This window comes from Festucalex cinctus, chromosome 4, assembly GCF_051991245.1.
Source record: "Festucalex cinctus isolate MCC-2025b chromosome 4, RoL_Fcin_1.0, whole genome shotgun sequence".
Lineage (NCBI taxonomy): Eukaryota > Metazoa > Chordata > Actinopteri > Syngnathiformes > Syngnathidae > Festucalex > Festucalex cinctus.
The window spans coordinates 8682847-8708915 of record NC_135414.1 but is presented as its reverse complement, the minus strand read 5'-3'; the positions used below and the strand labels follow the sequence as shown (position 1 = coordinate 8708915).

The 26069-nt window shown below is 37.9% G+C and overlaps 1 protein-coding gene across 3 annotated transcripts in view; it reads right to left on the bottom strand.

Annotated features, from left to right (window-relative positions):
* The window catches only part of pde8a (phosphodiesterase 8A), an 81225-nt gene that overhangs the window by 8377 nt on the left and 46779 nt on the right, over positions 1-26069 (bottom strand). For all 3 annotated transcript variants that reach the window (XM_077518631.1, XM_077518632.1, XM_077518633.1), the window contains 15 exons: positions 24978-25034; positions 23899-23953; positions 23534-23622; positions 22947-23025; positions 22278-22418; positions 20936-21024; positions 16624-16675; positions 16496-16538; positions 14036-14113; positions 13816-13886; positions 12973-13137; positions 8191-8239; positions 7914-8049; positions 7630-7828; positions 2357-2574 (listed from right to left, as the gene is read on the bottom strand). In XM_077518631.1, coding sequence (XP_077374757.1) covers positions 2357-2574; positions 7630-7828; positions 7914-8049; positions 8191-8239; positions 12973-13137; positions 13816-13886; positions 14036-14113; positions 16496-16538; positions 16624-16675; positions 20936-21024; positions 22278-22418; positions 22947-23025; positions 23534-23622; positions 23899-23953; positions 24978-25034 — 1521 coding nt within the window. The remainder of the gene's footprint in view (positions 1-2356; positions 2575-7629; positions 7829-7913; positions 8050-8190; positions 8240-12972; positions 13138-13815; positions 13887-14035; positions 14114-16495; positions 16539-16623; positions 16676-20935; positions 21025-22277; positions 22419-22946; positions 23026-23533; positions 23623-23898; positions 23954-24977; positions 25035-26069) is intronic.

Genomic DNA, 26069 nt, shown 5'->3' with positions numbered 1-26069 from the left:
TGGACACCATTTGCCTCATTATAAGGCAGTAAACCATATGATTTCTGACGGGGTAAAAAGAAAATATTGACTGATATGAGAGAGTAAACAGTGTTCATTTATAAATCTAGAGGAGGGGTCACAACATTTTTGAAAAAGAAGGGTAAACATGAGAGGAGTAAATATTTTGATGTACACCACTGAAATAACAAATTTGCTCACATTAGTATGGCTAACAAACTAACAAAGCTATGGTTGCTGTCAAAATGAATCTGTTTAAAAACTATTTTACTGCCACACGTTCTCAAAAAAAACAAACAAAAAACACGATGCTAGACAATTTTGAGCATTTTAACTCATCTTTCAAGGTAAACAGAATATTGTGTTCTTTTACTACATACAACATGGGTACCACATGAAAGATCGCATCCCATTCTTTCATTAAGAAAAAAAAACGTGTTTCTACCTTATTCCGTTCCTTTGACATCAACATTTGAAAATAGGTCATTTGAATGACATTGAGCGAAAATGTAAAAGATGAGAAAACGAGCTTTTTGTGAAAAGATGCTTTTTCTCCACAACAGTGACTTTGACACTAATATTTTTTGTTTAGTGACGCTCTGTGAATTAGGTTTAATGTGACAAAGGCTTTTGATCATTCACTTCATCTTTGAAAACTTCATCAGATTCAGTCATGTTTGATTGTAATTCAATACACTGACAGCCAATTGAAAAGAACGATAAGGGCAATATCATGATAAAACTTCCACAATATCGTCGTCGTCATGTTCACAATATTTAAAAGGAACACATCTGTTAAAAATGCCAGGTTGATTTCCATTTGTGCAGTTCTAGCACCCTCTAGTGGCTAGTTTATTAGTGCAATTTAATGTTCATTAGGGATGTTTTAGACTTCTATGTTTAAAATCTATGCTAATTGTCAGATGAAGGGGAACCTAATTTGCTTGTGAAGCGATCAATGTGTGCTTGCATTAGCAAGTAAGTGCCTCAATATTGTTATTAGAGATTGTAGGTGGTTTATATGCATTGCTGCTATGTACAAAAGCACAATATTGGGCTTTTTTTTTTTACTATGAGCTCTATTTATTTATTTTATTTTATTTATTTCTTTCTTTATTTATTTATTTATTTATTTATTTTAACAATATTGTGATCTTATTTAAATATCGCCCCACCCCCACAATATATTGATAATTATCATATCGTGACCTTCATAACGTGATAATATCGCATCGTGATGTTTGGATATCGTTACATCCCGAGAAAAGAGATACAATGCTGCCATCTGCTGGTCATAGTTAGTAGGGATAGACCGATTATCGGCTGGGCCGATTATTGGCACAGATATTAAGCATTTTGACAAATATCGGCATCGGCCATTTTGAATGGAGGATATGGCCGAATAATCGATCCATTAATTAAAAAAAAAAAAAAAAAAAAGTCTTAACTTCAGGGAACTAATTTAATTTATTTATTTATTTATTTATTTTTTTAATTTTCAGAGATGCTGCTGAGCCTGGGAAATCTCTGCACAATAGAAATTTTCGAATATTTTATTTAGCGTCGAAAACAATTGTTTATTGAACTTTTGAAAACATGCTACTGCTCCTGGGAGATCCCGGAACTTGTTAGATTTTAAAAACAAAGACGTCTATTGACTAAGATATAAATAAATAAATAAATAAATAAAGTTGCTCAATAAACATGCTTTAAATCCCGCCCTCCCCAAGAAATGAAGAGCTGGAGTTTGTATTTTTCCAAAATTTTGATGCGAATATTTTCCCTTTATAGTGAAAATGAATATGGGCTCCAAATTCCGGTTATCGGCATCCTTGACTATATCGGTCTCTCTCTAATAGTTAGTGGGTGTTTTTGGTTTTACAACTCATTGACCTGGCAGCGCTGCACTTAGACGTTGCACTGACCATTGATTAAAAAAACTAAACAAACAAAAAACATAGCTGACGTCATTTAACGTTTATGGCAGCATACATCATGAATTTACTAAACGTTATAAAATGTTTTTGGCGGTCAAAGATTTAACGCCACTTCCAGTTGAAGTTTGCTGTTATGCGTACATTTAGACAGACAATGTAACAATTTTCAAAGTTATATATTATTATAATCTTAATGGTCTTTGATATTCAACTAATATCACTGTAGTTTACTGAGTCACTTACAATTGTCGAATTGTCAAATTGTTATACTGCCCCCGGTGGCCAAATCACACACCAGGAGCTGCAATGAATTAATGAATCCTTTACATTCGATCTAATTATGTTATTCCTCTGATTTCACAAAGCAAAATATTTTTTGGTTTATGATCACTAATGTTGCAAAGTGTGTTCTGGTGTACCTTTCAATGTTCTTAAATATGTTGCACTTATCGTCTCGGGTTGTGATCTGAAAGGCGAGAGCAGCGTGGTGGCTCTCCAGCACAGCAGTGTCGTTGTACAGGATGGCCAGCTCGCTTCCCGCGTTGCACAGGAAGCTGTTGGTGCGGCCCGGGTGGTCCACGTCGTGCACCGTGGCAGCAATCAGGGCGGCCACCTCATCGATGGGATCCAAGCTTTGCTGTCACAGCAAACCACATGAAAAGCAGAGGATATACGAACACAGGATGTTACTTTGGAGGAAATCCACCCGACTACTATTAAAAGTAAAAGTGAACATGCAAGTGTAATGTAAACATACCACATCCCACTGGAAACAGCTATCAGTGCTGATGTGCATTTTGTGGCCCACTCGTTGAATTGTTAATTAGGCGTATTATAAAACATGCATTTCGTGATAATTAATTATGGGTTACATTTGAAAGGAACACTGAGCATCTTAAGAAAAAAGGAGGAACACAGAGTAACCAATTGTACCTACTGACAGTTTTTTTTTATATACATGGGACTACTCCTTTTTTGCTTTTATTATTATTTTTATTAAAATCCCCGTGTTTTTAAGCAATACAGCACAAATCAATAATCAAAATAAAACCTAATACCTAAGAGACCATCGAGGCCAAGAAAGCTAGTGCAATAGCTTACCTTCTTTATTTTTTTCCCCCCATTCTCTCATGTGCTCTTTTGCACCATTGTGACACATTAACATTATGTGGTCAATATAAGCCCCGTCTTCACTCAACACGAGTGATGTCGACTTTTTTCCTCTGAGGGCCACATCCAGAAAAATCAAAGGATGCATGGCCGCTTTTAAAAATTTTCAACTTTAGTTCATTACATTGCGCCATAATCAGTCAAGCAATTGTCTATTGTTTAAAAATTGCAGTTACTTTGTAAACATGGCCGGTGGCCCGGCCTTTTATTCCATTAGTCACCCCTGTATTAAACAGCAGCCAAATCCCATCTTTAGATACAGAACCAAAACAATAGCAATATGCAGTTATCTGACTATTTTTCAATGTAATAAAATCAATCAAAGTAATAGGTTTACAATTCGGAGAAACAATTTTTGCTTCTAAAAATCTATTACCAATTATTCACCTCATCACCTCAGTGTTAGGAAGATAATTGTTCCCATTTTACTTGTAAATAGTTAAACTGTATCTTTTCATAGAAAATCTAAAATTAATTTAATACTAGTAGTGGTAGTCTCCACCAACTGTACAAATAGTTTTTAGCATGTGCCGCGGGCCGCTGAAAAATGGTTGGTGGGCCACAAATGGCCCCCGGGCCATAGTTTGGACACCACTGCTCTACACCTTTTAGTCTGTGTTTGATATATGTAAGCTTTTGTATCGACTACAGATTTGTGGGCCAGAAACTAAACTAAAATAAAAACTAAAAGAAAAAATCTGTACAGTTGTTGCTCCATCTTTTGTGTTAAAAGGTATCTGCAGCTTCAAGGGTGATAACAATCAATCAATCAATCAATCAATCAATAAATAAATAAATAAATAAATAAATAAATAAATAAATAAATAAATAAATGGACCTGTTAGGTGATGCTGAAGCCACGTGATAGGTTTAAATAGTCAAAGCTACTATAATGAAGGATTTCCCAAAAAAATATCTTAACAATGGCCTTTTTATTTGACCATTTTATGACGGAAACTTATTCTAATTAGTAGATCAACATCTTAGCTGTTCACAATGGGTACTCCTACAAGCCTCTGGCCAATATTATTTAGGAAGCGTCCGGTCCGAATCCTTCGAATTTCCCGCCCTCTGTCTGCGGGATGTGACGTCATGCGCGGTCTCGTCAGTTGTTTGCTGTAGTCGCGAAGACGGAACTAGTACAGATTTTCGCTGCCCCAGACACCCGCTGTTACTCCGCGGAAGGCTGCTTAAAAAAAAATGAAAATAATGTCAAGTGCCACGAAAAAATAAAAAAATAAATCTAAACTTGATAGTGACCGACGCTGGGCAAGAACGAGAGTGAACATTGGTTTGACATTTCAGCGGTGGAGGGTTGAGATCGGACTTGGATTAGACAAGTGATTCACAGCTGGCTTTCTTTCTACTCCAAAAGGTAAGAAGCGAGTATCTTGACATTTAGAAAAAAAAATGTGTTGTTTTCAAATAGCAGTAACCTCAAGATCGATCACTTCTCGGTCGTAACTATTGCGGTGAAGGTGAGGTGGACGGCAACATTTAGCGTGAAAGGGGCGGCAAAGTTGAATATAATAGAACAGAATGACTTTATGAAGAACAGACGTTCCATTCCGCGGCGTTTCAATCAGGCTAAATGTTGCCTTATTTTCCTCCGTGAAAACAACCTATTGTAGCTACATTATGCTAACGGAATGTGAACGGTACTACTGAATGGAGATAACATTCACGGCCGCATCACACTAAGTAGTGAATGGGTCTATATGTTTTTCACAATCGTCAATTTCCATAACTGACAGCCCACCTTTCGGCTCATGCACAATGACGCTAGCCTGGGGGCGACATACACTGACTAGAATCAGGTTGACATCCGTCGAGCGGGGTGACTACAATATGTAACTGCATATTAACATCGGAATGAGGTCCAATTAATTGACGTAATTTGCACATCGTTTTGGAGTACAGCACAGGACTGGACTTCGACCGACTAAAGCAATATGATCTGCACGTCCCGTGGACATCAATTGTTTAGTGGGGATCAGAGTCTCATTCCGTGAAGTAGCCAGCTTTGTATAACATTATCAAACTTCTTACCTCTGAAAACATAGTTTAATTGGATATGAAGAGCCCAGTCTTCAGTAATGAGATTGTGCACGTACGAGTGCGCGCAGCGTGTACGAGCGTGCAGTTTGTTTTCGGCCACAGGTGGCAGTAGCGATTTGAAAGTTTTAAATCTTCCATATAGCTGCTTTAAGTTAGCATGTCATTTTTAATTTTCCCTGTTTTGTGTTAGTTTAACAAGAAGTGGGAGTGGCAATTCATTTATGACATACTGTACTTATGCATTTTAAGTAAATTTTACTCCATTTTAGATTCCAGAAGCAGAGCCCATATTTCCAAAGAATTAAAAACATCTAGTTAATGTAATTCTACTGTATGCTGTGAACTCCCAAAGAAGATCACTCCACTGAGATCAGTGATGAAACCTCTTGTGAATCAGCTTAGTAAAGTGCATGACCTCACAATGACCACCCCCTGAACCAGTGACTCACTTGGGCCAAACAGACATCTCACAAAGAATGACAGTCCCTTTATTAGCCATTACATACACCTGCCTACACTACCAAATTAGAACCAATACAAAAGTAACAATATTCTCTCTATTAATGATTCCGTAATCTAACAATTTTTCACTCTTATCATATTCCTTTACTGATTCAAACCAAGATATTCAGTTATGGACATGAATGTGATGGTCAATAAAACCCATCTTTCCCATTCCAATTTCAAACTTTTCATCTCATTCAGAACATTTTGGGAATTATTTTCCATATTCCAATAATTCCCCGCAATATTCCACACTTTTCAGAGTAAAATTCACAATTTCACAAACGTGAAATTTATGTGCATCGTTCACATTTCTCACATTACAATTCAGTTAATTCCAGAGCATTTTAGTTCAGCGTGAGCTCTTCATTAATACATCGTATAGAAATTGCATTCTTTAATTTAACAAATACAGTTCTACACCAACCACCTACCTACCTACTAGTAAACATATTGTTAAACCAACACTTTATCACTCTGATGCTGCGTTCTCACCAAAAGCGAGGGATGCATTGTAGTCAATGGAGTTCGCGCGCAACGGAACTAAAGTGCAGGGGGCGGCACGGAGGACGCGTTTCTCGCGTTGGGACGCGGTGCGCAGCAGCGAAAATCCGCACATTAAGGCCTCAGTATGCTTCTGCGACGGGCTCGCACGGGGGGGTTACGGCGTTGCTCCGCTCGTGCGTTTGCCTTCCGACTTGTGCGCAATACACATCGGTGTCTGCTGGAGTTTCACACCAAGTCCCGCTGTCGCTATGGCTGGGCCGCCACAGAGTGGCGATTCCTCTGCATTTTATGACGGATTCAGGAAGTTCAATTTAATTCAGAAACACGAAACAAAGAGGGGGGGGAGAGTAAGTTCATCACCGTGGCAATTAATTATTGCCAATTTGCACCGGTGTCGGCCGTAAACTCGCCAAAACACAACAGCCGTGCGCTTAGCGAACAGTTTTTTTTGTGTTTTTTTTGTTATTGTTGTTTTCCGCCTCTCGTCCCAGGCACATATCCACATGCACAACCGTGGTCTCAGAGCAGGGAAGTCGATTTGCGCCGCCAGTTGCCTTCACGGAAACTATCTGGGCGGGGGGCGGGGAGAGAGAGAGAGAGAGAAAAAAAAGAAAAAACGCCATCGAACGGACCAATCAGAAGCGAGCTACGCCCCGCCATCTACGGCGTCCAAGGATTGGCGACGTGTGCACGTCAGCCGGCCAAGAGCGACGCAGCACTTAAAATTCATGAGCGCCGTAGATCATGTGATCGACGGCGCTCATCGACGCGAGAGCAAACGTGGAGGCATAAATTAGGCTTTAGTCGAAGTTAAAAAAATTGAACTTTTTTCGCGTTTCGCCTCGCGGTAGACAATCGGCTTCGAGTACGGGCCACGTCACACACAGTGTCCTCTCTATTGTCACCCCGAGCGCAACAACGTGACCATCCGGGACAGAATGGTGAGCAAAGAAGTTGTATTCAAGTGCTGGTAAATCTGTTTACTTGCTAATGAACTGTACCGCAATGTTTGTCATCCATGTTGAAGCTATTTTTAGCACAAATGCCGGCCGCCCGATTGCCACTAAAAAAGCGAACGTGCTATCACGTACCTCAAAAAAGGAGAAAATAGTGCGGCGGCTGTTTAGTCCCAGGAAAGAAGTGAAAGTAGTTGGCGGTGCTTACTTTTTTTTTTTGACCCGCTAAAGTGCTCCACTTCCTTGTTCACCAAGGGACACGCCTCCTCCGCTCCGGTGCGCACTAAAGTGCGAATGAGCAGCAATTGTTCCAAAAACACTCCGTGAAACGCTCACAAAGGAAGAGTTCCAGTTCGTCTTTTCGGATTTGGTGAGAACGTACGTAGCATGACAGTGTCAATCAAAACTGAGTATTATTATCTTTATTATACCTGCTCTTACATGGAATCTCAGCTTGTTATATATTATCAGTAACGGTCTCTAGTTTGTGAATGTACCTTGACTCTCTCCTTGCACAGAAAATATGCGGTGGCGTGCAGGACGTCGGCCGCATGGGAAGAGTTGTGGTAGGAGTTACTGGAGTGGTAGTTGGCTTCAATCACTTGCAGCCAGGAGCGCAGAGTGGCCTCGGGGCAGTTGAGGTACTCACAAACCCCAAAGCGGGAGAATATTTTTAAACCCAAGAAGGTCAAAGGCCTGGAAGGAGTAAATCCAGTATGGTAATATTTGATGATTTCTCTTCATTAGAAACAAGGTCAGAAAATCAAAACAGTTTCCTCACCGTTTCATGGTTGCAGCTTCTAAGTTGAAAATGTCAAAGTCCCAAGAGTCCTCACTCTCCATGGTCTGAGCTATACGAGGGGGGATGTCGTTTAGGGAAAGGGGAGTGGCCAGGTGACTGGGGATGTGATGGGGCTCTAAATCAGGAAGACAAAAAAAAAAAAAAAAAAAGTACATTGATCGCTGTTTGTTTGGAACAGGAAAACATATTCAAAACAAATAATGACCTCACTTCTAAAATCACATCTGATTATTTCATAACAAACATTGCAACTCACGTTTTGCAGAAAAGATGTATTCATTTCCTGACAATCTGCGTAAACCATCCTGCAAATGATAAAAAAGGAGACTATATTAACCAATATGGTTGTCACTAAGTAAAGGATTAAAGATTTACATCACCAATACGAGTAAAGATTTACATCACACAGGTCCTGACATCACATAGCGTCTTTCCAGTTGAAACCAGATTATGGTTACATCAGTTCAAAACAGACACTTGACCTCACGGTCCTGAACCCAAACTTAACAGGTCATGAACTCAAACTTAACCCTGGCGTGACCCCAGACATGACACTTTAACTTTCCACACGGAAAGTGGAATGTCTGCAATTTACATTTGTCATATACGGTTACATAAATTAACAGATTACATACTGATGATTGTATCCCCTCTTTGATAACAAATTGTATTAATGAAAAAGAGAAGTTAAAAATATTTAAGGCACAAAGCTTTGTGTGTTTTGTAAGATTACAACAACTAGAGAGGAGACAACCAAGCCATAGATTTTCCATTTCCCATTTTAATACTGGAACAGAATCTTTGCAAGTGGAGTATATCAGTGGTGCAAACATTGATTTTCAATACACCTCAAGTCCCAGAATTCTAGTTTATTCTAACATGGGAATTGTATCACTTTTCTATAAGTGAAGTTGCTGCAAAGTGTAACTAAATATATGTCTGTTACAATTAACAAACAGAAAACAGTGTTATGAACAACCATTCCAAAGTTGAATGATTAAGAAAATTGCATTAAAAAAAAAAAAAAAAAAAAAAAAGAGCCTTTCAAATCATGAATACTCAAGTCATTCTATCTGCGTGAACTGTTAAATGTAAACGTGTATAAGTCAACTATACCGAACTGCTATTACAGCAATGATTAAAAATACCATTATGGTATCTAAACTATGTCCTCAAGATACTGTACGTGATGATAAAAAATAAATTCCATCTCTTTATTAAAAGGCGTACTGATATATAGTTTGTATATTTTAGGCCTAAGTGTGTTGACGAGTGTAATGTTTACTTAACAAGTGAAAAAGGAAGAGGAGACAGGCTCATCCTTGACCTGAGCATTGTCTGGTGGTGGCACTACCTCTGTACACATGAGCTATTTTAAGACTTTCTCATCAGTAAAATGACAACTGCTTTCGAAATGTCCGCTGGGTCCTTCGAGTTCAGACTTACTGCAACAGATGATATGACACAGAGCACGCCGTATTCTAATAAATAAATATATAAGCCATCCATTCATGGTCATGAATTTATATCCTTTTGTTTTTTTAATCGGCCCGGTTGACAGAACACATCTTTGACAGGGAGGGTTAAATGTACGTGTAACCCCTCCCATCCACTTATGAATCCACATTGTACATTTCTGAGTAGAGCCACGCTTAATCATCTGATTCAAAGAAGAACAGGATGTTTCCAAGCCTGCACGAGCGAGAGAGTAGAGGTACATGTGAGCGTTACTGTGCAGGGATAGAGAGAAAAAGAGGAGGGGGAGGATTTGGTGAGTGGAAGAGAGGGCGGGATTTTCTCTTCAGCCTCCAGGAGCACAAAGGACAATCTAACACTTCCTGTGGGGTTGTTGCCAAGACTGCCAACTTGGCGCTTGGCCTACTTTTGAACTTCACCATCACTTTCTGGTAATGTTCCTCGATGATCTCTCTGGATTGCTCTGTGCCTTAAGAATGAAGTTTTTTTTCCCTCCAGCCTCCACATACAGATGACAACCTTGTTAAAAAGATTTCCATGAAGTTAGATGTGTTAAAGAATGTTTGAAAACGCTGTCATTTAAGGAAACAAAACGTTTGTTTGCACAAAGCCGGGCAAAACATGCAAAATACTGGGAGGAGTAGATTCAAATTCAAATTGATTAATCTAGCACACGATTTATCCCACCTGTGACCAACTGTGGTTGTGGTTTTTGCATCTTACTGCGTTTATTGTGGCATGGACGAGGTGGGGGCAAGATGAGAGATGATGGTGATAACCGATCTTTTCCACTAAACTGGACATTTATGAAATGCCAGAAACAAAAAGGATTAAAGGATCATTGTGCAGTTTGGCACTTTTTTACTCACAACTGCCACCTCTGGCCCAAAGTGTAACTGCAGCATCTGTGTGTGTGTGTGTGTGTGTGTGTGAGTACGTGCACGATCTTAAAAAGACAGCCACAGTTGACAAACAAAGACATGACTTCAAATGAGGAAAGAAAAAATCCGCCCCTGCCCTCACCAAAGAAACTGTGGAGTGTGCGGGGGTCCGCACACTCTACTATAAAGGGAAAATAAAAGCTGATAGATGCAATCAGAGTAATACAGTCAGGGCTCTTTGTACTCATCTGGGCATTGGTTGAACATGTATGATGTAGAAAAAGCTTTAACATTACCTTTTTAAACGGCATAATGCACCTTTAAGATATATCTATTTACAAATTAAAATTTGGGGCTTCAGGTCAGAAAGCTGACTAGTAGCCAAACACAAGAAGGTGTCATGCCATATAATTTATTATTTAAAAAAAATCTCCTTATGTGTGGGTTATTTCAGCGCACTGATGCAATTGGTGTTGCCTTTTGCCAGAGCAGGTTTTTTTTGGTGTGCCGTTTCAAGTTTTATACACAACGGGCCTTATTCAATAATAAATGCACAGAAATGTTCTTACTCTGCACACAAGTTCATTGTATATGCAAAACCACTGTTGGATTCATGACACCTGTGCACCAGCCACTTTTTTTTCTTTACACCGTGCATATGTTAGAAAAGGAAATGATGTCAGACCAGAAGAAAAAAAGGAAACAGGAGGAGAACAAGAATGACCTGATCTCTGTCCGCAGGATAAGCATTTGGTTGCTATGATACTGTCGGAAAACCTGCTTATTAGTGAATTTATGGTCCTTGTTAGGGCTGTGCAATGAATCAAAATTCAATTTTATACTCCTCAATTACAAAATCGGCATAATCGTAAACAAAAATAAAATATTATTAATGCTAATTTTGAGTTGTTTAAATTTATATACAGGATTCTCTCAGAAAATTAGAATATTGTGGTAAAGTCCATTATTTTCTGTAATGCAATTAAATAAGCAAAAATGCCATACATTATGGATCCATTACAAATCAAATGAAGTATTGCAAGACTTTCATTGTTATTGCTGATTATGGCATTTTTTTTACTTGGTTTGAGGAAATATTCTAATATTTTGAGATAGGATACTTGAGTTTTCTTCATCTGTAAACCATAATTAGCAATATTAAAATAATAAAAGGCTTGCAATATTTATGTATTCATATTTATTTTATGTAATGAATCCAGAATGTATGGCATTTTTGTTTTGTTATTTCAATTGCATTACAGAAAAGAAAGAACTTTATCACAATACAGTATTCTAATTTTCTGAGACAGTCCTGTATTTGCACTTTTTTTATAGCTAAAAAAAAAAACACTAAATAGCAGTCCATTACATTTAAAAACAAAAATATAATATTGTGCTTTGATTTTTTCAAAAGTAAAAAAAAAATAAAAAAATAAAAAATTGGGAATGAGCTGAACAGTTTAAAATTTGAATGGTTTTAATTGATCACGAAATGTGGAAGCTAAGCCATAATCAACAAACTGCTAAGTTAGCATTAGCATGTTAACTAACTTAACTTAGTATGTTAAGCTTACTTAACAGTAACAATAGAATGCGAACATTAGCTTAACATGAGAATCCCAGGTGTACCTAATCAATTAGCCAAGATGGCCGCCGCTGAGTGTGGGTGAGTGTCGAGCTATATAAATAAACTTGAGTTGAGTTGATTTATTTGAAAAATGACTAATTGGACAAATCTTCTTTGGTCGAAAAAGAACGTCCATAATTATAGTGTTTCGAAAAATAATACATAAAAATTATTTTTTTTTTTACATATTTAAACATTTTTGTTTTTGTTTTCATGATATCAATTATTACTAAATTAATAGTTATTACCGGTAATATTTCTTCATAAACGAGCGTCCTGGTCCTTGTACCTCCAAAATCATCACTTTTCAGACAAAAAAATAAAATAAATAAATAAATTAAAAAAAAGACATGACATATATCGTAAAAATAACATACACGCATGGGGAGTGACCAAAATAATGTATTAATTTTTAAAAAATGTAATTGCCCAAACGGGTAAAATATGTGATCCACGTTTGTTTGTTTTTTTGTTGTTGTTTTTAAAAGCAAATCCTTCTTATCATAGCCTGAGTAAGAACAAAAATAATTTCATGCAAGAACATATTGACGAATCACAGACTTGTGTTTCAAATTACGCACTGTTTGTAAATAAGGTCCACTGTTACGCGGATACATCAAAAGCCCACATACTCTAGATAAGTTAAATCAAACATAACATGGCATTTATCCAATTTCTGACTTCCCTAAATTATTGAAGAAATGATCCTGTGCAACTTGTTCCGTTCCTTACTGAGACAGGGAGTTTATATTCCAGTGCAGTCTGCAAGCTGTGTGTGATTCAAAAGGGCTCATAAATTTTGTGGTGAAATATCCATACTCAGGGTTGGCTTCTGGTCAGTTGAGTAAAGTTGTTAGCTATTTCATTGACTGTCGAAACGGGAATACATTTTTTAACAATGGTCTTTTGTATTAAGTTAACATGTGTTATTTATGTATAGTATCGTGTAGTGTACAACTTCTGTATAAGATGTCATCTTCCCAGTTTGGGAAAAAACACATTGGGCATTTCAATCTTGTTTCAATCTTGTTTGGTCTACAGGAGCAACACTTACAGTCATCAGTCCTCCAACAAGGTCATTCGTATGGGGGTCTTCGTCCTTTGTGCCCAGCTGTGGGGAGTAGAGCTCTGTGGTCCTAAGGATCTCAAGTACCCGGTCTAAGGCCTCTGCCACAGGCATGGGGCTGCTCTCCTGTGCTGCATTGATGATGTTTATGACCTGGAGGATGAAATAAGTCACATTCAAATGAATTGAAATGTCTTTTTTTGGTGTGTTTTCCTTAAATAAAGAAAATAGCATTGTATTGTTAAATTGAAAAACAAAACAAAAAGTGAAGTATTTTTGTGTTGACTAAAAAGCTGAAAGCAGGAATTATTAAAAGTGTCGATAAGGAAATGAATCATCCTGCATCGTGATGACCGCTTCAATTGCAAGCATAGAAAACCAAAGTAAGATTTTAATCTTCCATTGGTTTCCTATGGCAAGTCAGTGTGCGCACCCACGCCACGCACACACACACACGGCAGTAGGCTAATATCTAACTGTGCTGTATTCTGGAGAGGATGACGCCCACAGGGGCTGCCTACACAGTCAAACGATACAGCGGAGAAACTGTAGTATGTCATATGACCCATCCCTGGGGTCTTCCTCTCTTTCCTTCCATCCTTCCGACTAAATCAAGCACAGAAGCAGCGGGTCAGCCTGCATGAAATGCAGCATTTTATCTCCATCCCCTCTTGACATGCTTGCGTGGCCTCTAGAAATTGCATCTATTTCTGGTGGATGTACAAAAAGGGCTCGTGGCGGTGGCGGTGGTTTTCATAATCGCAGTGTTGTCATGAGATTCGAAGCATCTTGCGCCCACTGGTGATCATATGACTGAATGTGAGGCACCACCTTAGTGATGGGAGCCTCAATCGTCATGGAGTGGATTCGGGCCATTGAGGAGTGCCGTCGCTGCGAGCTCCCTGCCAAAAAATATCAAAAAAAAATTTGTCATCATATTACTAACTTTTATGATTCCCCTCCTTATTTCTAATGAGCGAGTTTGTGTGCTCCTAATCAACACTTAATACAAACAACAACTGGGCAGGTTTCATAAGTGTGTCACTCTCACCGTCACTACCCCGAGACGTTGTGGATCTCACATCCAGAGAACCTTTCCTACGGTCTTTGTGCTTACTGGATTGGATGTCTAGGGAGATTAAAACATCTTAAATAAACTCACACAAATAAATGTTATAAACACCAAAGTACTCGAAAAAGGTGACGTTGACTGGTAGAGACCCATCGAAACTTTCTTAGTTAGGCATCCTGCACCGTATTAGTATCTACACGTTCACTTAATTCATCTTTGAAGTGGGCATTCACAAGTGACAGGAAAATTCCATACTTCATGATTTACAGCCAGCCTCCGATTTCAAAGAATCACACCTTTCTGGTGTTTGCGCACTCATTCCCAGGATACACATGGTGGCTATGTCAGAAGAAGTCTGAATGGAGAATACGCCAAGATGAAAAGTGTGCAAGCCCAGGTGTGAAAATAATAATAATAATAATAATAATAATAATAATAATAAGGGCGTAAAACAATTCCCAGAATAAGTTGAAATAGGCTGTAATTACTTTTTTCTTTTTTTCTTCAAATAATAAATTAAAAGTGCCCTGTTTAATAATGATTGTTTTTGCTTTTAATCTTTGTAATTATATTTAATTTAGTGCTGTCAAAGTTAAAGCGTTAACCAATTAATCACAAAAAATATCACATTAATCATGTATTAATGCAGATTAATCATCATAGATGATCCTTTAGGTGACAGTGGATGGTTACGTTAAAGGTAGCACAGGATGTGTTTGAGCAATAAACGTAACTATATGCATTAAAGTAAAGCATTTAACTCTTTTACTGCCAGACAAAAAAAAAAAAAACCTCACAGTGGCAGCTGATTTCGGGCATTTTAACTCATCTTTCAAGGCAAACAGAATATTGTGTACTTTTACTCGATATACTACGTGGGTACCACAAGAAATATTGCATTACATTCTTTCATTAGAAAAAAAAAGAAAAAAAAAGTATGTTTCGACCTTATTCCGTTTTTTAGTAATCACCATTTGAAAATAGGTAATTGTGATGAGTGACATTGAGTGAGAATTGAAAAAGGACAAAAAAAAGATTTTTGTGAAAAGATGCAGTGACTTTGACACAAATATGTTTTGGTGAGTGACGCTCTGTGAATTAAGATTTAATGTGACAAAGTTGTCAATCATTCACATCATCCTTGAAAACGTTCTATTTCTTCAGATTTCATCTGATTCCTTCACACCGACAGCCCATTGAAAACAGATACAATGCTGCCATCTGCTGGCCATAATTAGTGGGTGTTTTTGATTCCACAACTCCATTGACAAGCAGCGCTGCACTTAGATGTTGCACTTCCCATTGATAAAAAAAAAAATAAAATGTAGTTGACGTCATTTAATGTTTATGGCAAAATACATCGTGATTTTACTAATCATTATTAAACATTTTTGGGGGTCAAAGAGTTAATGTTTTTGTATGACATTCGGAATAATTTGTTCATGTCAAAATATCGGGGTATATATTTTTTTTCCCCATTTTGAATTACGCAAGTAATTACCATATTAGAAAAAGAGGATGAGCATGTGCAGTGGATCAGAAAACGTTGAAAACATCCTCATAACATTAAATGTTGAAAGAATTAACACATGACAGGTGCTCTTTAAATTTGGAGGGCAAAAAATGTTGCAAAAAAGCCTTTTTAAATTAAGCAATTAATCGTGATTAATCAAAATTCTAAGATGTAACTAATCTGATTAAAAAATGTTATCGTTTGACAGCTCTAATATAATTGAAATGAATTATTTGTTTGCATTTGTGAGCAGGGATAGGTCATGGTATGCTACAAGACAAAAAAAAAATTCAAGTTGTATCCGCATTGGTTCTTACCAGTCTTGGCCTACACCTTATACAGTAAAAAACAATAAAAATAAGAATTATAAAACATTTCAAACATTCGACACCGTTCATGTTGTTGTATGATGCAGTGTATAGTACAAACAATACAAAACACATGTGTACATAATGTTGTTCTTGACATATGAATACTGCCCGAAAGAGGCATGAACTCTTCTAAACTGTTTTTTTTATAGCCATGACATCATCTGATACGTTGACAGATTATGACTAGCATACAACATGAAAGGAAATGACAACCCGTTCAGATTGAAGAGGTTGTAGAATGCTGAAATGTTCTGTTATTGTGTGGAACCTGCTCAGTTCAATGCAAAAAAGAAAAACTTGTTTTCTTTACTTTTCCAGACAATAAATCCCCAACAAGGCAAATCAAGCTTGCGTTTTCTGCTCACAAACAAAATTGTGATCGAAAAATAGAAAGAACATCCCGCACCGTGCCTCAAACACTCAAATCTGCACGACTCGACTGTCTTTTGGACTGGTTTGCGAAATCTGTCATAAGACTGCACTTTTAAAAGCAGAAAGAGGTCAACCAGAAGTCATCATTTCCATGCAGCAAAGAGAATCTGAGAATGATATTACCTGTTTGTGACTCTGCTTGCACTCGTTCACTTGATTTATCAGTCTGTATGGACACATGGCAAAGAAAAATTGGAACATCACGTACTTGTATTCATGAAGTACTCGGTGAAGCTGCAGTCTCATCTCACCTTATTATTATCATTTAAAGGCCTGTTGATAGACACGTAGTGTCTTATTTTTCTGCAAATTGCGAAAGCTTATTGTTAGTGCACAAGATATACAAAGGAACATAAATGATATACAGTGCTCCCCTGTTCACCACTGTTCATCATTGGCACCACTGCTACATCATGGATTTTTAAGCTACTTTTTTTTTTTTTTTTTTTAAATGTGGTTTTAAAAAGGGGGAGATTCCCCCTCAGGACTACACCATTTTATATTTTAAAATTCATTGCATGCCTGTGAATTTTGTTTTATGCTGTTTGTACAGAGTACAAATTGTAGAGGGGAAAAAAAAGGCTATTTGGTCACACTTTAAACAGAATAAAATGTACACTTGGAAGAGAGTAAAATATTACGTATAAATTTTATTTGAAAGTATTTTTAGTGTGTACGAAAGAATTTGCCTGTCACATGAAAAAAAAAAAAAGACTAGTAAAGATTTTTTTTTTTTTTTTACATTTTTCAAGGAGAGATTTTGACTAAATGTTACAACTTTATTATTTATTTATTTATTTATTTATCTATCCATCCATCAATCCATTTTCTTAACCGCTGCTCCTCACAAGGGTCGCGGGGGGTGCTGGAACCTATCCCAGCCGGCTTCGGGCAGTAGGCGGGGTACACCCTGAACTGGTTGCCAACCAATCGCAGGGCACACAGAGACGAACAACCATCCACACTCACAATCAAACCTCGGGACAATTTGCAGCGCCCAATTAACCTGCCATGCATGTCTTTGGAATGTGGGAGGAGACCGGAGTACCCGGGGAAGACCCACGCAGGCACAGGGAGAACATGCAAACTCCACCCAGGAAGGCCGAAGCCCGGACTCGAACTTATGACCTCAGTACTGGGAGGCGGATGTGCTAACCAGTCAACCACCGTGCCGCCCCTTATTTATTTATTTATTTATTTATTTATTTATTTTAAAGTAAAGTCACTCAAGGGTTGAAAAACAAACCCACAGCTTCAGGTTGGGAGTCAGCCAATCTATTCCCGCAGCTCCTACTGTGTGTTAGTACACAGCAAATCGGTCAGTGTTAAATTTCCAGTGTTCGGTCAAATATTTAGTAAGCAGTGTTATTTTAAACACTGTCAGAGTAAATATCCTTGAGTGTTGGAGTGGATGTTGGGTGTAACCCGAATAGCACTACCTTGAGTGTTAAATTCACCACACCATCATTTCCGGTGAAGGAAAAAAAACTTTCCAATTTTCCAGCACGCTGCTGCTGACATTTCAATAACGGTAGATCCTGTTGTCGTTGTTGGGGTGGCGTGGCTCAGTGGTAGAGTGGTTGTCTCCCGACCCTGAGAGTGTGGGTTTGATCCCAGGCCACTGTGACTATGATAAAGTATCCTTTAGCAAGATACTGAACCCCCAGTTGCTCGTGATCAGTGTTGCCACAGTTTCCTTGAAAAAGTAACTTAGTTACTTTACTGATTACTTGGTTTTAAAAGTAACTAAATTGCGTTACAGATTACTTGATTTTAAAATTAACTGAGTTAGATTAAAAGTTACTTTCTTAGTTACTTTCAACAGCTGCCGATAACACCATCTCAACATAAAAATAATGCGGTAGAAACGGAGTTCCAAATACTTTATTGAAAGTGCATTTTTAACATGAAAATAAAGGGTTTTTTTTATGAAAAACAAAATAGGCAGTCTCTCTTGACTTCTTAAAAAAATAAAACTCTATCCAGGTTGAAAATGAAAATCCCCTTAATTCCTCTATTGTTTGTTCCGCTATTCCAGTGTGTACACGTGAGTCGACTCGTGCATGCTGAAAACGTGACTTGTCTGACGTCACTCCCCCTGGCGAGAGGGCGGAGACGACCTCATCCCATAATGCTTCACGGACCAGTTGAGGATGGAAATAAATAATTTTTTACCACTTTTATGGTCCATAATGTACACTTTTTTGTTGCGTTGTGTGCCTGTTGGTTAATAAAACTAGTAGTAAAAGTATCATCACTTTTATTTTGAATGTGCAAACCATTCACGACCAGACCATGGCTGAATTCAGTGTGGTGATCAATGACTTCCGCCTCATCTTCGTAGTTAGCGGCAGTTGAGTTGTCTGTGACTGTTACAACAGTAGTAATAGGAGTAATGCATTGAATCTCTGGACAGTAACTTTAATCAGACTACCGTATTTTCCGCACTATAAGGCGCACCTAAAAGCCTTAAATTTTTTCAAAAGGTGACCATGCGCCTTATAATTCAGTGCGCCTTATATATGGATCAATATTGAGCCGCAACAGGTCTCCGTGTCAAGACGCTATCGGTGACCCTGCATAATCGGTGACGTGTATGCGCAGAAGGTCCCGCCATCTTGGATCGCTAGCTAATACTAGTACTTTACCTCAGAATTTTTTTTAAAACAGCTGTTTATTCATTTTGGGAGTGAATGGAGTTGTCAGAAAGCTGGTTTGTAGTCTATTAATAATGTTTCACTGACCTGACTGTTTTGTTGACATTCCCTTTAGCGCAGCACCATCTAATGGATGCATAACGTAGCCACAGCCTCTACTGTAGCGCCTTATAAATGGAAAAAGTATTAAAATATGTCATTCATCGAAGGTGCGCCTTATAATACGGTGAGCCTTATAATGCGGGACACCTTATATGTGGAAAAAGTTTTAAAATATGTCATTTATTGAAGGTGCGCCTTATAATGCGGTCCGCCTTATATATGGAAAAAGTTTTAAAATATGTCATTTATTGAAGGTGCGCCTTATAATGCGGTGCGCCTTATAGTGTGGAAAATATGGTAGAATAAAACGCGTTAGACTAGTAGTTACTTTGAAAAGCTAATTTTTTTGAGTAACCGGCAACACAGCTTGTGATGCCGTGTCATCAGTAGCCAAAATGTAACACGCTTTGAGGGCCTTGTAAGGAGCATTATATAAGTGAAGCACCATTTACCAGAGTAAAATGTTGTTTGAGTTCAATTTTAAATTTTTAACACTGACAGTGCATTACACTCATAAGTGTTTGAACACCAGGGTATAGTTTGGCAGAATTAAATGTTTTACACTGACACTAGTGTTCTTACACTACACAGTTTGTGCTCTTTAATTCACCTGAAACCTAATAAAAATCCCATACCCTTGACCCTTAACCGGATACATCAGAGTCCCGCCAGAGTTGTGAAGTTGTCGGGAGAACAGAGGAATGATTAAAGGAAAGAAAGATGACGCAAAGTAAAATCTAGCACCAACCAGACACCACCTGCCACCCACAGGGTTACAAAACCAGAATCTTTTGTCAACAGATTAGGGAGCTCTCGAGAGACCAGAGGAAAATTTAAAGAAAGGAAGGAAGGATAGATGAAGTGGCGTGAGATCCACAGACACCAGCCTCCACTGATTCAGCGACCAGTGGGAGAAATAAATTCTGTTTGAATTTCAATAGATGCGGGTGTGGTGGATCTGGCATGCACGAGAACCTCCACCGAAGAGGGGATCCGTCGACACTGTTCTCCTTTTGGATGTTAGCAAACAGTAGGAGTGGCAAAACTTGGGTGGTAGAGTGGCCGTCTCCCAAACTGAAGGTCATGAGTTTGTTCCGCAACCCTTGTTTAACCCTAGTGTATTCAAAGTAAAATTTATTCTGAATATTTTACTCTGCCAAGTGTAATTTTGACTCCGTTTAGAGTGGGACCAAATAGAAACATTCTTTTTAGAGTAAAATGTACTCTACAAAATTTCCTGTGATGTATTGAAGTAGCATTATCTTAAGGTGGGCCTACTGTTGTTTATATGGCTGTTGTTGTGCCCATTGTTCTCTTGTCACTGCCCATGCAGTTACTTAGCCCCTCTACTCTTTGTCTCTGTCAGTTTAAGATTGTGAGACCGAGTAGAGCGACAGACGGTCCCCCCACAGGACCTGGGGCCTGTTCGTGGTTTCCTCCTTAGAGGGAGTTTTTCCTTGCCTCTGTTGCCATGTTTTTGCTTGTGGGGTTCCGATTGGTTTTCTATGACGTACGAGAAATGTGGTTCTTTACCTTGCTCGAGATATTTCTCTTGTGAATTGGTGCTTTCTGCTTTTTCGTATACATTAAACTTCACCAAAGAGTGAAAAATAAACAGCTTGAAGCACACGTTGACTTTTATTTAGAGAAAAGTTTAGTAAAAAGTCTGTTTGTTTTAATATTGAGCTGTTTTATGTGGTCTATATTGCAGATGGGTCTGAAACAGATCTCTCCCCGATAAACAGAGGTTCACTGTAAAGTCATTCATAACGTGCAATTTTACATTTCACATGCTGTCACTCACCCTCCCTGTCCAATTACAGGTGTGATCTTCATATTTTGCTGGATGCTGTCTCCATTCTTCTTTTTGGCATAATAAATCCCCTGCCACTCCTAGAAAACATCAATACACAAGCATAACAACTATGAGAAATGCTGAAGTGAAAGCAGTTAAAGAAAAATAAAATAAAATAAATAATAAACGATTCTATCCACAGTTAGATCTAGTGAATAATTACTTTCCTCAAGGTGGGTAACGGCTTAAGGACAACCATGTCTGTGGTACAGGTTAGGTTAAATGGTGGCTCAAAGTATTTCAGAGAGCACTCCTGGAGTCCAGAGGGCCTGTTTCATGTCCACCCTACCCTTCTCCCATCCCTCCCTACCTACAGACTGCTGTGGCTTAAAAAGAGCTGTCCCGCTGTTTGCAGCTCCGAGACTGACCTTTGCTCTCTGTGTAGTAAGATTACAGCACAGCCATCGGCTACATGAAAAAGACAGCAACTAGTTGACTAGCAGAATGACGAATGCATTTATGTGACAATTCTCAAAACATAACAACAATCACACATTATGTTCAAGTGTTCATTGCAGAATTGGTGGACTTTTTCTGACCCCTGCATGACATTTCAAATAATCCATAGTTATAGTTATAATATTACTTCAAATTAGACTAAGTGCAATTTCTGAAGAAATTGCGTGGGAATACTGAAAGCTGAATGCTTAGCTGAATGCTTAGCTTGTAATTATGCTCAGAAGTTGTGCCTCAACATAAATACAAATCCAACATGACTCAGCAGGAATGGCATCATCGAGGTCATTGCGCTGACCAAGGATTGACATACTGATAAGTAAGTTTACTCTTTCATATTTCTCTCAATGTTTTCAGCTGTATTGGAGTGTATCACACAAACCAATGCAACCCTGTTACTCCTATTATCAGAAAACGTGTCGCTCCTTGACGAGTTAGCATCGCGGCTAACACATCTAGCATGTACTATTGAGCAAAAAGTCTGACATTATCATTGAATTACAGTTTTGCAACTGTAATACGCTCATATTAAAATCAAATTAGTATTGGCTATTTAATTGTAGAGGATTTATTCAGCATTATTGTGCAAATATCTTCAGGTGAGTATACCTGCTGTGACAGGTTTTGATGATTAAATAAAATCTCATAAAATGTGCAAATGATGATTTTTAATGTTTTTTGAAAAAAAAAAATTAAAAAGTAAAAAATAGTTAATTTTACTAAAAAAAAAAAAAAAAAAAAAAATTTTTTTAAATGGCCCATATGAACAGCATCTCTACCACCAAAGTTACAGTAAATACACTATGCAAAGTATAGATGATTAGATGCTTATTACCTTCCCTTTCCGGATGCAGGAGTTTATCGTTTCAAGAAGATCAGGCTTATTCTTCTCACTTTTAGGCACTTCCATTATTTCCTTCCCTATGAGCTCACCTTGTTGGTAGCCCATAATGGACTCATAGGCAGGATTCACATACTGTTAAGGAAAGACCAGAATGAGGCTTGATAATGGAAAAGTTTTCATTTTTCACAAATGAAAGTGACAATTATTGTGAGTGTGATAAGAATTTAAACAACACAACACTAGAAAGACAAAATTTTCAAGCTGATTGTCTGCCCTGCTAAAATTCCAATTTTACAGAAATGTAATTTAAGTAGCTTTAATTGAGAGAAACGGCATATGTATTGGATATAAAAAGTCGACACACCCCTGAAATGCTAGATATTTTGTGGTATAAAAATTGAGAGCAAGTTAAATTATTTCAAATTTTTCACATTTAATGTGACCAGTAATCTTTACAACACAATAGAATAAAAGAAAAATTTACAAGAGGGAATGTAAAAATAAACAATTGTGTTTGCAGAAGTGTGCACACCCTCTTATAACTGGCTTTGTTCAGAATTCATCCCAAATTTAGCTGTTCTGGTGGGACTTTTTTTTTTGCATTCTAGTATAATACAAATAATTCAAAAGGAACCACGGCTAAAAGTTGATGAAACTCACCTGAATGACTTGATCTTCAGAAGTGATCTCAATGGCCTCTTGGCTTTGTTCTAGAGCTGTGAAAATAGCATTTCCAGCCCTTGTACAGGTGGCAAGAGAGAACAATTATTCATTGTTACCATGTGAACTAAATGACCTGCTAGCATCTACGTAAATGGGAAATATAATATATATTAAAAAAAAAAACCTCTTCACCAGATATCCAATTAGAGGTTAGGCTAGATACCATTGTTGCCAATCAGTCTCATTTTTTTTAATCTCACCAAGACATTTTTATACAATTCTGTCTGCCCTGTTGTGAATTTTTCCTTTCGGCACCTTGCTAAAGAACAGCGAGTTGTTCAAAAAGCACCGGTACCGAAACATGAAACAGATGTGCATTCAAAAGTATAAGGAAGGTCAAATTTAATTCAAGAGTAAAGGTTAAAGTAAAGTGTAGATTTAGTTTGAAATTTTATCCAAAAGCATAAAACTCCCTGACTTTTAGTGTAGTGTAACAAGATATTCTTAACACCCACCCACCCCCAGCAGCATTATATTTTTTGCGTAAACTAATTAAAAGCCAAACCAAAAGTTGCACAACTCACCTCAGTTTGAACTGTGCGAGCACCTCTCCATGCTCCAGCTGCAGCAGCTCATTATAGCAGGCCATCATATTGGCATTCTCCACATATCTCTGAGAGTCAGAGATCAGCAGCACAAAATACGACCAGTCAAAGTTCCATTTTTAAACGGGATTTATGGTATTGTCATTGTATTTGTAATTGTGCAGTTCAAAACCACAAAGCCACTATGCGGTACAGGAATTTCTATGCATGTGTCTCCTGAGCAAACAAAAAGATTGACACTTAACCATGCCATATATAATGTTGACAAAAGGGGTATGAAAAGATTTCACTAGAGTATTACAAATATAGGGAGAGGACATATACAAACATACAATGCTTCTCACCCTATTAAAGCCAGCGTTGATCAGAGGCATCACAGAGGCTTCCTCCCTGTCTGGCCTTCAAAAGAGAACACATTCGCACCTGAGCACTCAATAAATTTGAATGCACAATTTTTTTTTGTCTATTTTAGTATGCCTGTATATGAATAACAGACAGTCAAATGATATTTTTTACAAGATTATGATTTTTTTGTATTGCCAACCCCCCCACAATATCGTGATTATTATCCTATTGTAGCCTTCATATCGTGATATCATATTGTGATGTTTGGATATCATTACATCCCTAATAATAAACCATTCAATATGATGATGATAGTAATATGGGTGATTTATTATAGGGCTGGGGTTAAAAAAATAATAATAATAATATTCAAATAATTGATATTGAATTAATTTCCTTTTTGAGCCTGATATCTATTCATAAAACCATGAAATAATTAATTTAATATCTATTTCCCATAAATTTATGAGAAAAAAGAATTGTAAAGGTTGAGGTTTTCTTTGTATTCTACTGCTTTCTTGACATTTACTGTTCACATGAATTTAAAAGTATTTTCTTACATTTATGAAAGACCTGACTTATATTTTAAGACAATTCAGAATCTTTTTTATTTATATTTAATTACTGAATTAGAATTATGAAAATATTTTCATCTGATCCTTGTTGATGCCAATGTTTGTGTCACACTTAAGTGATTATAACACAAAATAATTTAACCAGGTACTTCCTGCGCAAAATTTAATTGGAAATTTAATGTTTGTGGAATTTTTATTGTGTCCTTGAAGACAATGTTCCATAATTAATCAATATCGGATTGAAGTGAATCGAATCGAAACGGGAGGAAAAAAAAAATAAAAAAAAAAATCGCAATTGAATCGATTGAGGAAATTAGATTTGATACCCAGCCCTAATTTATTACTAATATTATCTTTGCCATTGGGACTTTTATGCAGCGTACCGTTCTGGTGACGGTCATCCCCGCACTTCACAGTGATAAGTCAAATTGGTGTTTAGATTTGCAAGTGTAGCACTTGGTGAAAATGCAGTTATTGAGCAGGGGTCAGCGAGTTGTACTTACCTCTTCACAACGGCGACTATCACAGTGTTTTCTGAGGAGCTGACCGCTCTCATTGACCTGAATGTAAGCACAGAGAGCCCTTTAGCCAGCCAGCCGACAGTCGGAAAAGCCCGTGGCATCAAATCAATGTATTTTTCAGTTTTTCACGCTCCGATTCTCCCGGGCAGCTCCAATGATGGAGCGTTGCAAGCAAGCCAAGGCCTCTGAAAGAATGCAGTGTACGGGGCCACTCATCCGCCTGTGGTTTCCCCCAGCCAGTGGTCATAAAGGCCCTTTAGTTCCCCCCATCTGAGCCCGCGTACACTGAACATATGGAGCGGCCAAAATGAATGGAGTTAACATACACGCCGGGCAGGGCAAATGAATGTTTGTAAATGTGCTTTTGGTTTGGGGAGACGCTAAAGATAGAAAAGTGGTATGGGCCGACACGGCTCATTTCTCATATATTTTACACCACCAGTTGCCATGATAAAAAAAAAAAAAGAGCTCACACTGGTGATCCTGACATCGGACAGTTAATCCCCAAAACACTACCAAATGTACTCAAATGCCAGTGGTCTGAACTAAAAAAAGAGCAAACACTGTGTAACTGTAATTTGGTAGCTTTTTCATCCATACTACTTTGCATTGTACTGAAATGTTTCTAACACTTCGGTTGGACTATTATACATCTTATTTAGCTACATGAGAATAGAGTGCAATTGCTGGAAACTACTAACCTGGCAATAGCCAGATGGATATGCTCCGCAATATCCATCTGGTATCTCTCCACAGTAATTAAGGCAGTACATTCTGTACAATAATTCGAGCTGATTGGACGATGCGTCATTCTACACGTTTGTTTTAACCAATCACAGCCACGGGTGAAAATTCCGTCTTGGTTCTTGCCGAAGGGGGGAAAAGCACGAACATCTTACTAGCTAGAAATGCACGAAGCGCCTCTCACTGTTCAATATTCAACAAGGAAACGGTGAGTAATTCTGCGAGAACAGAATTAATTGCAGCGTCCATTCGTCCATGTTAGGTTTGTTTGTTAATTGGTTTCGTCACAGTCACATATCCCGCCCCTAAACACAATGTAGCTCTGTGATT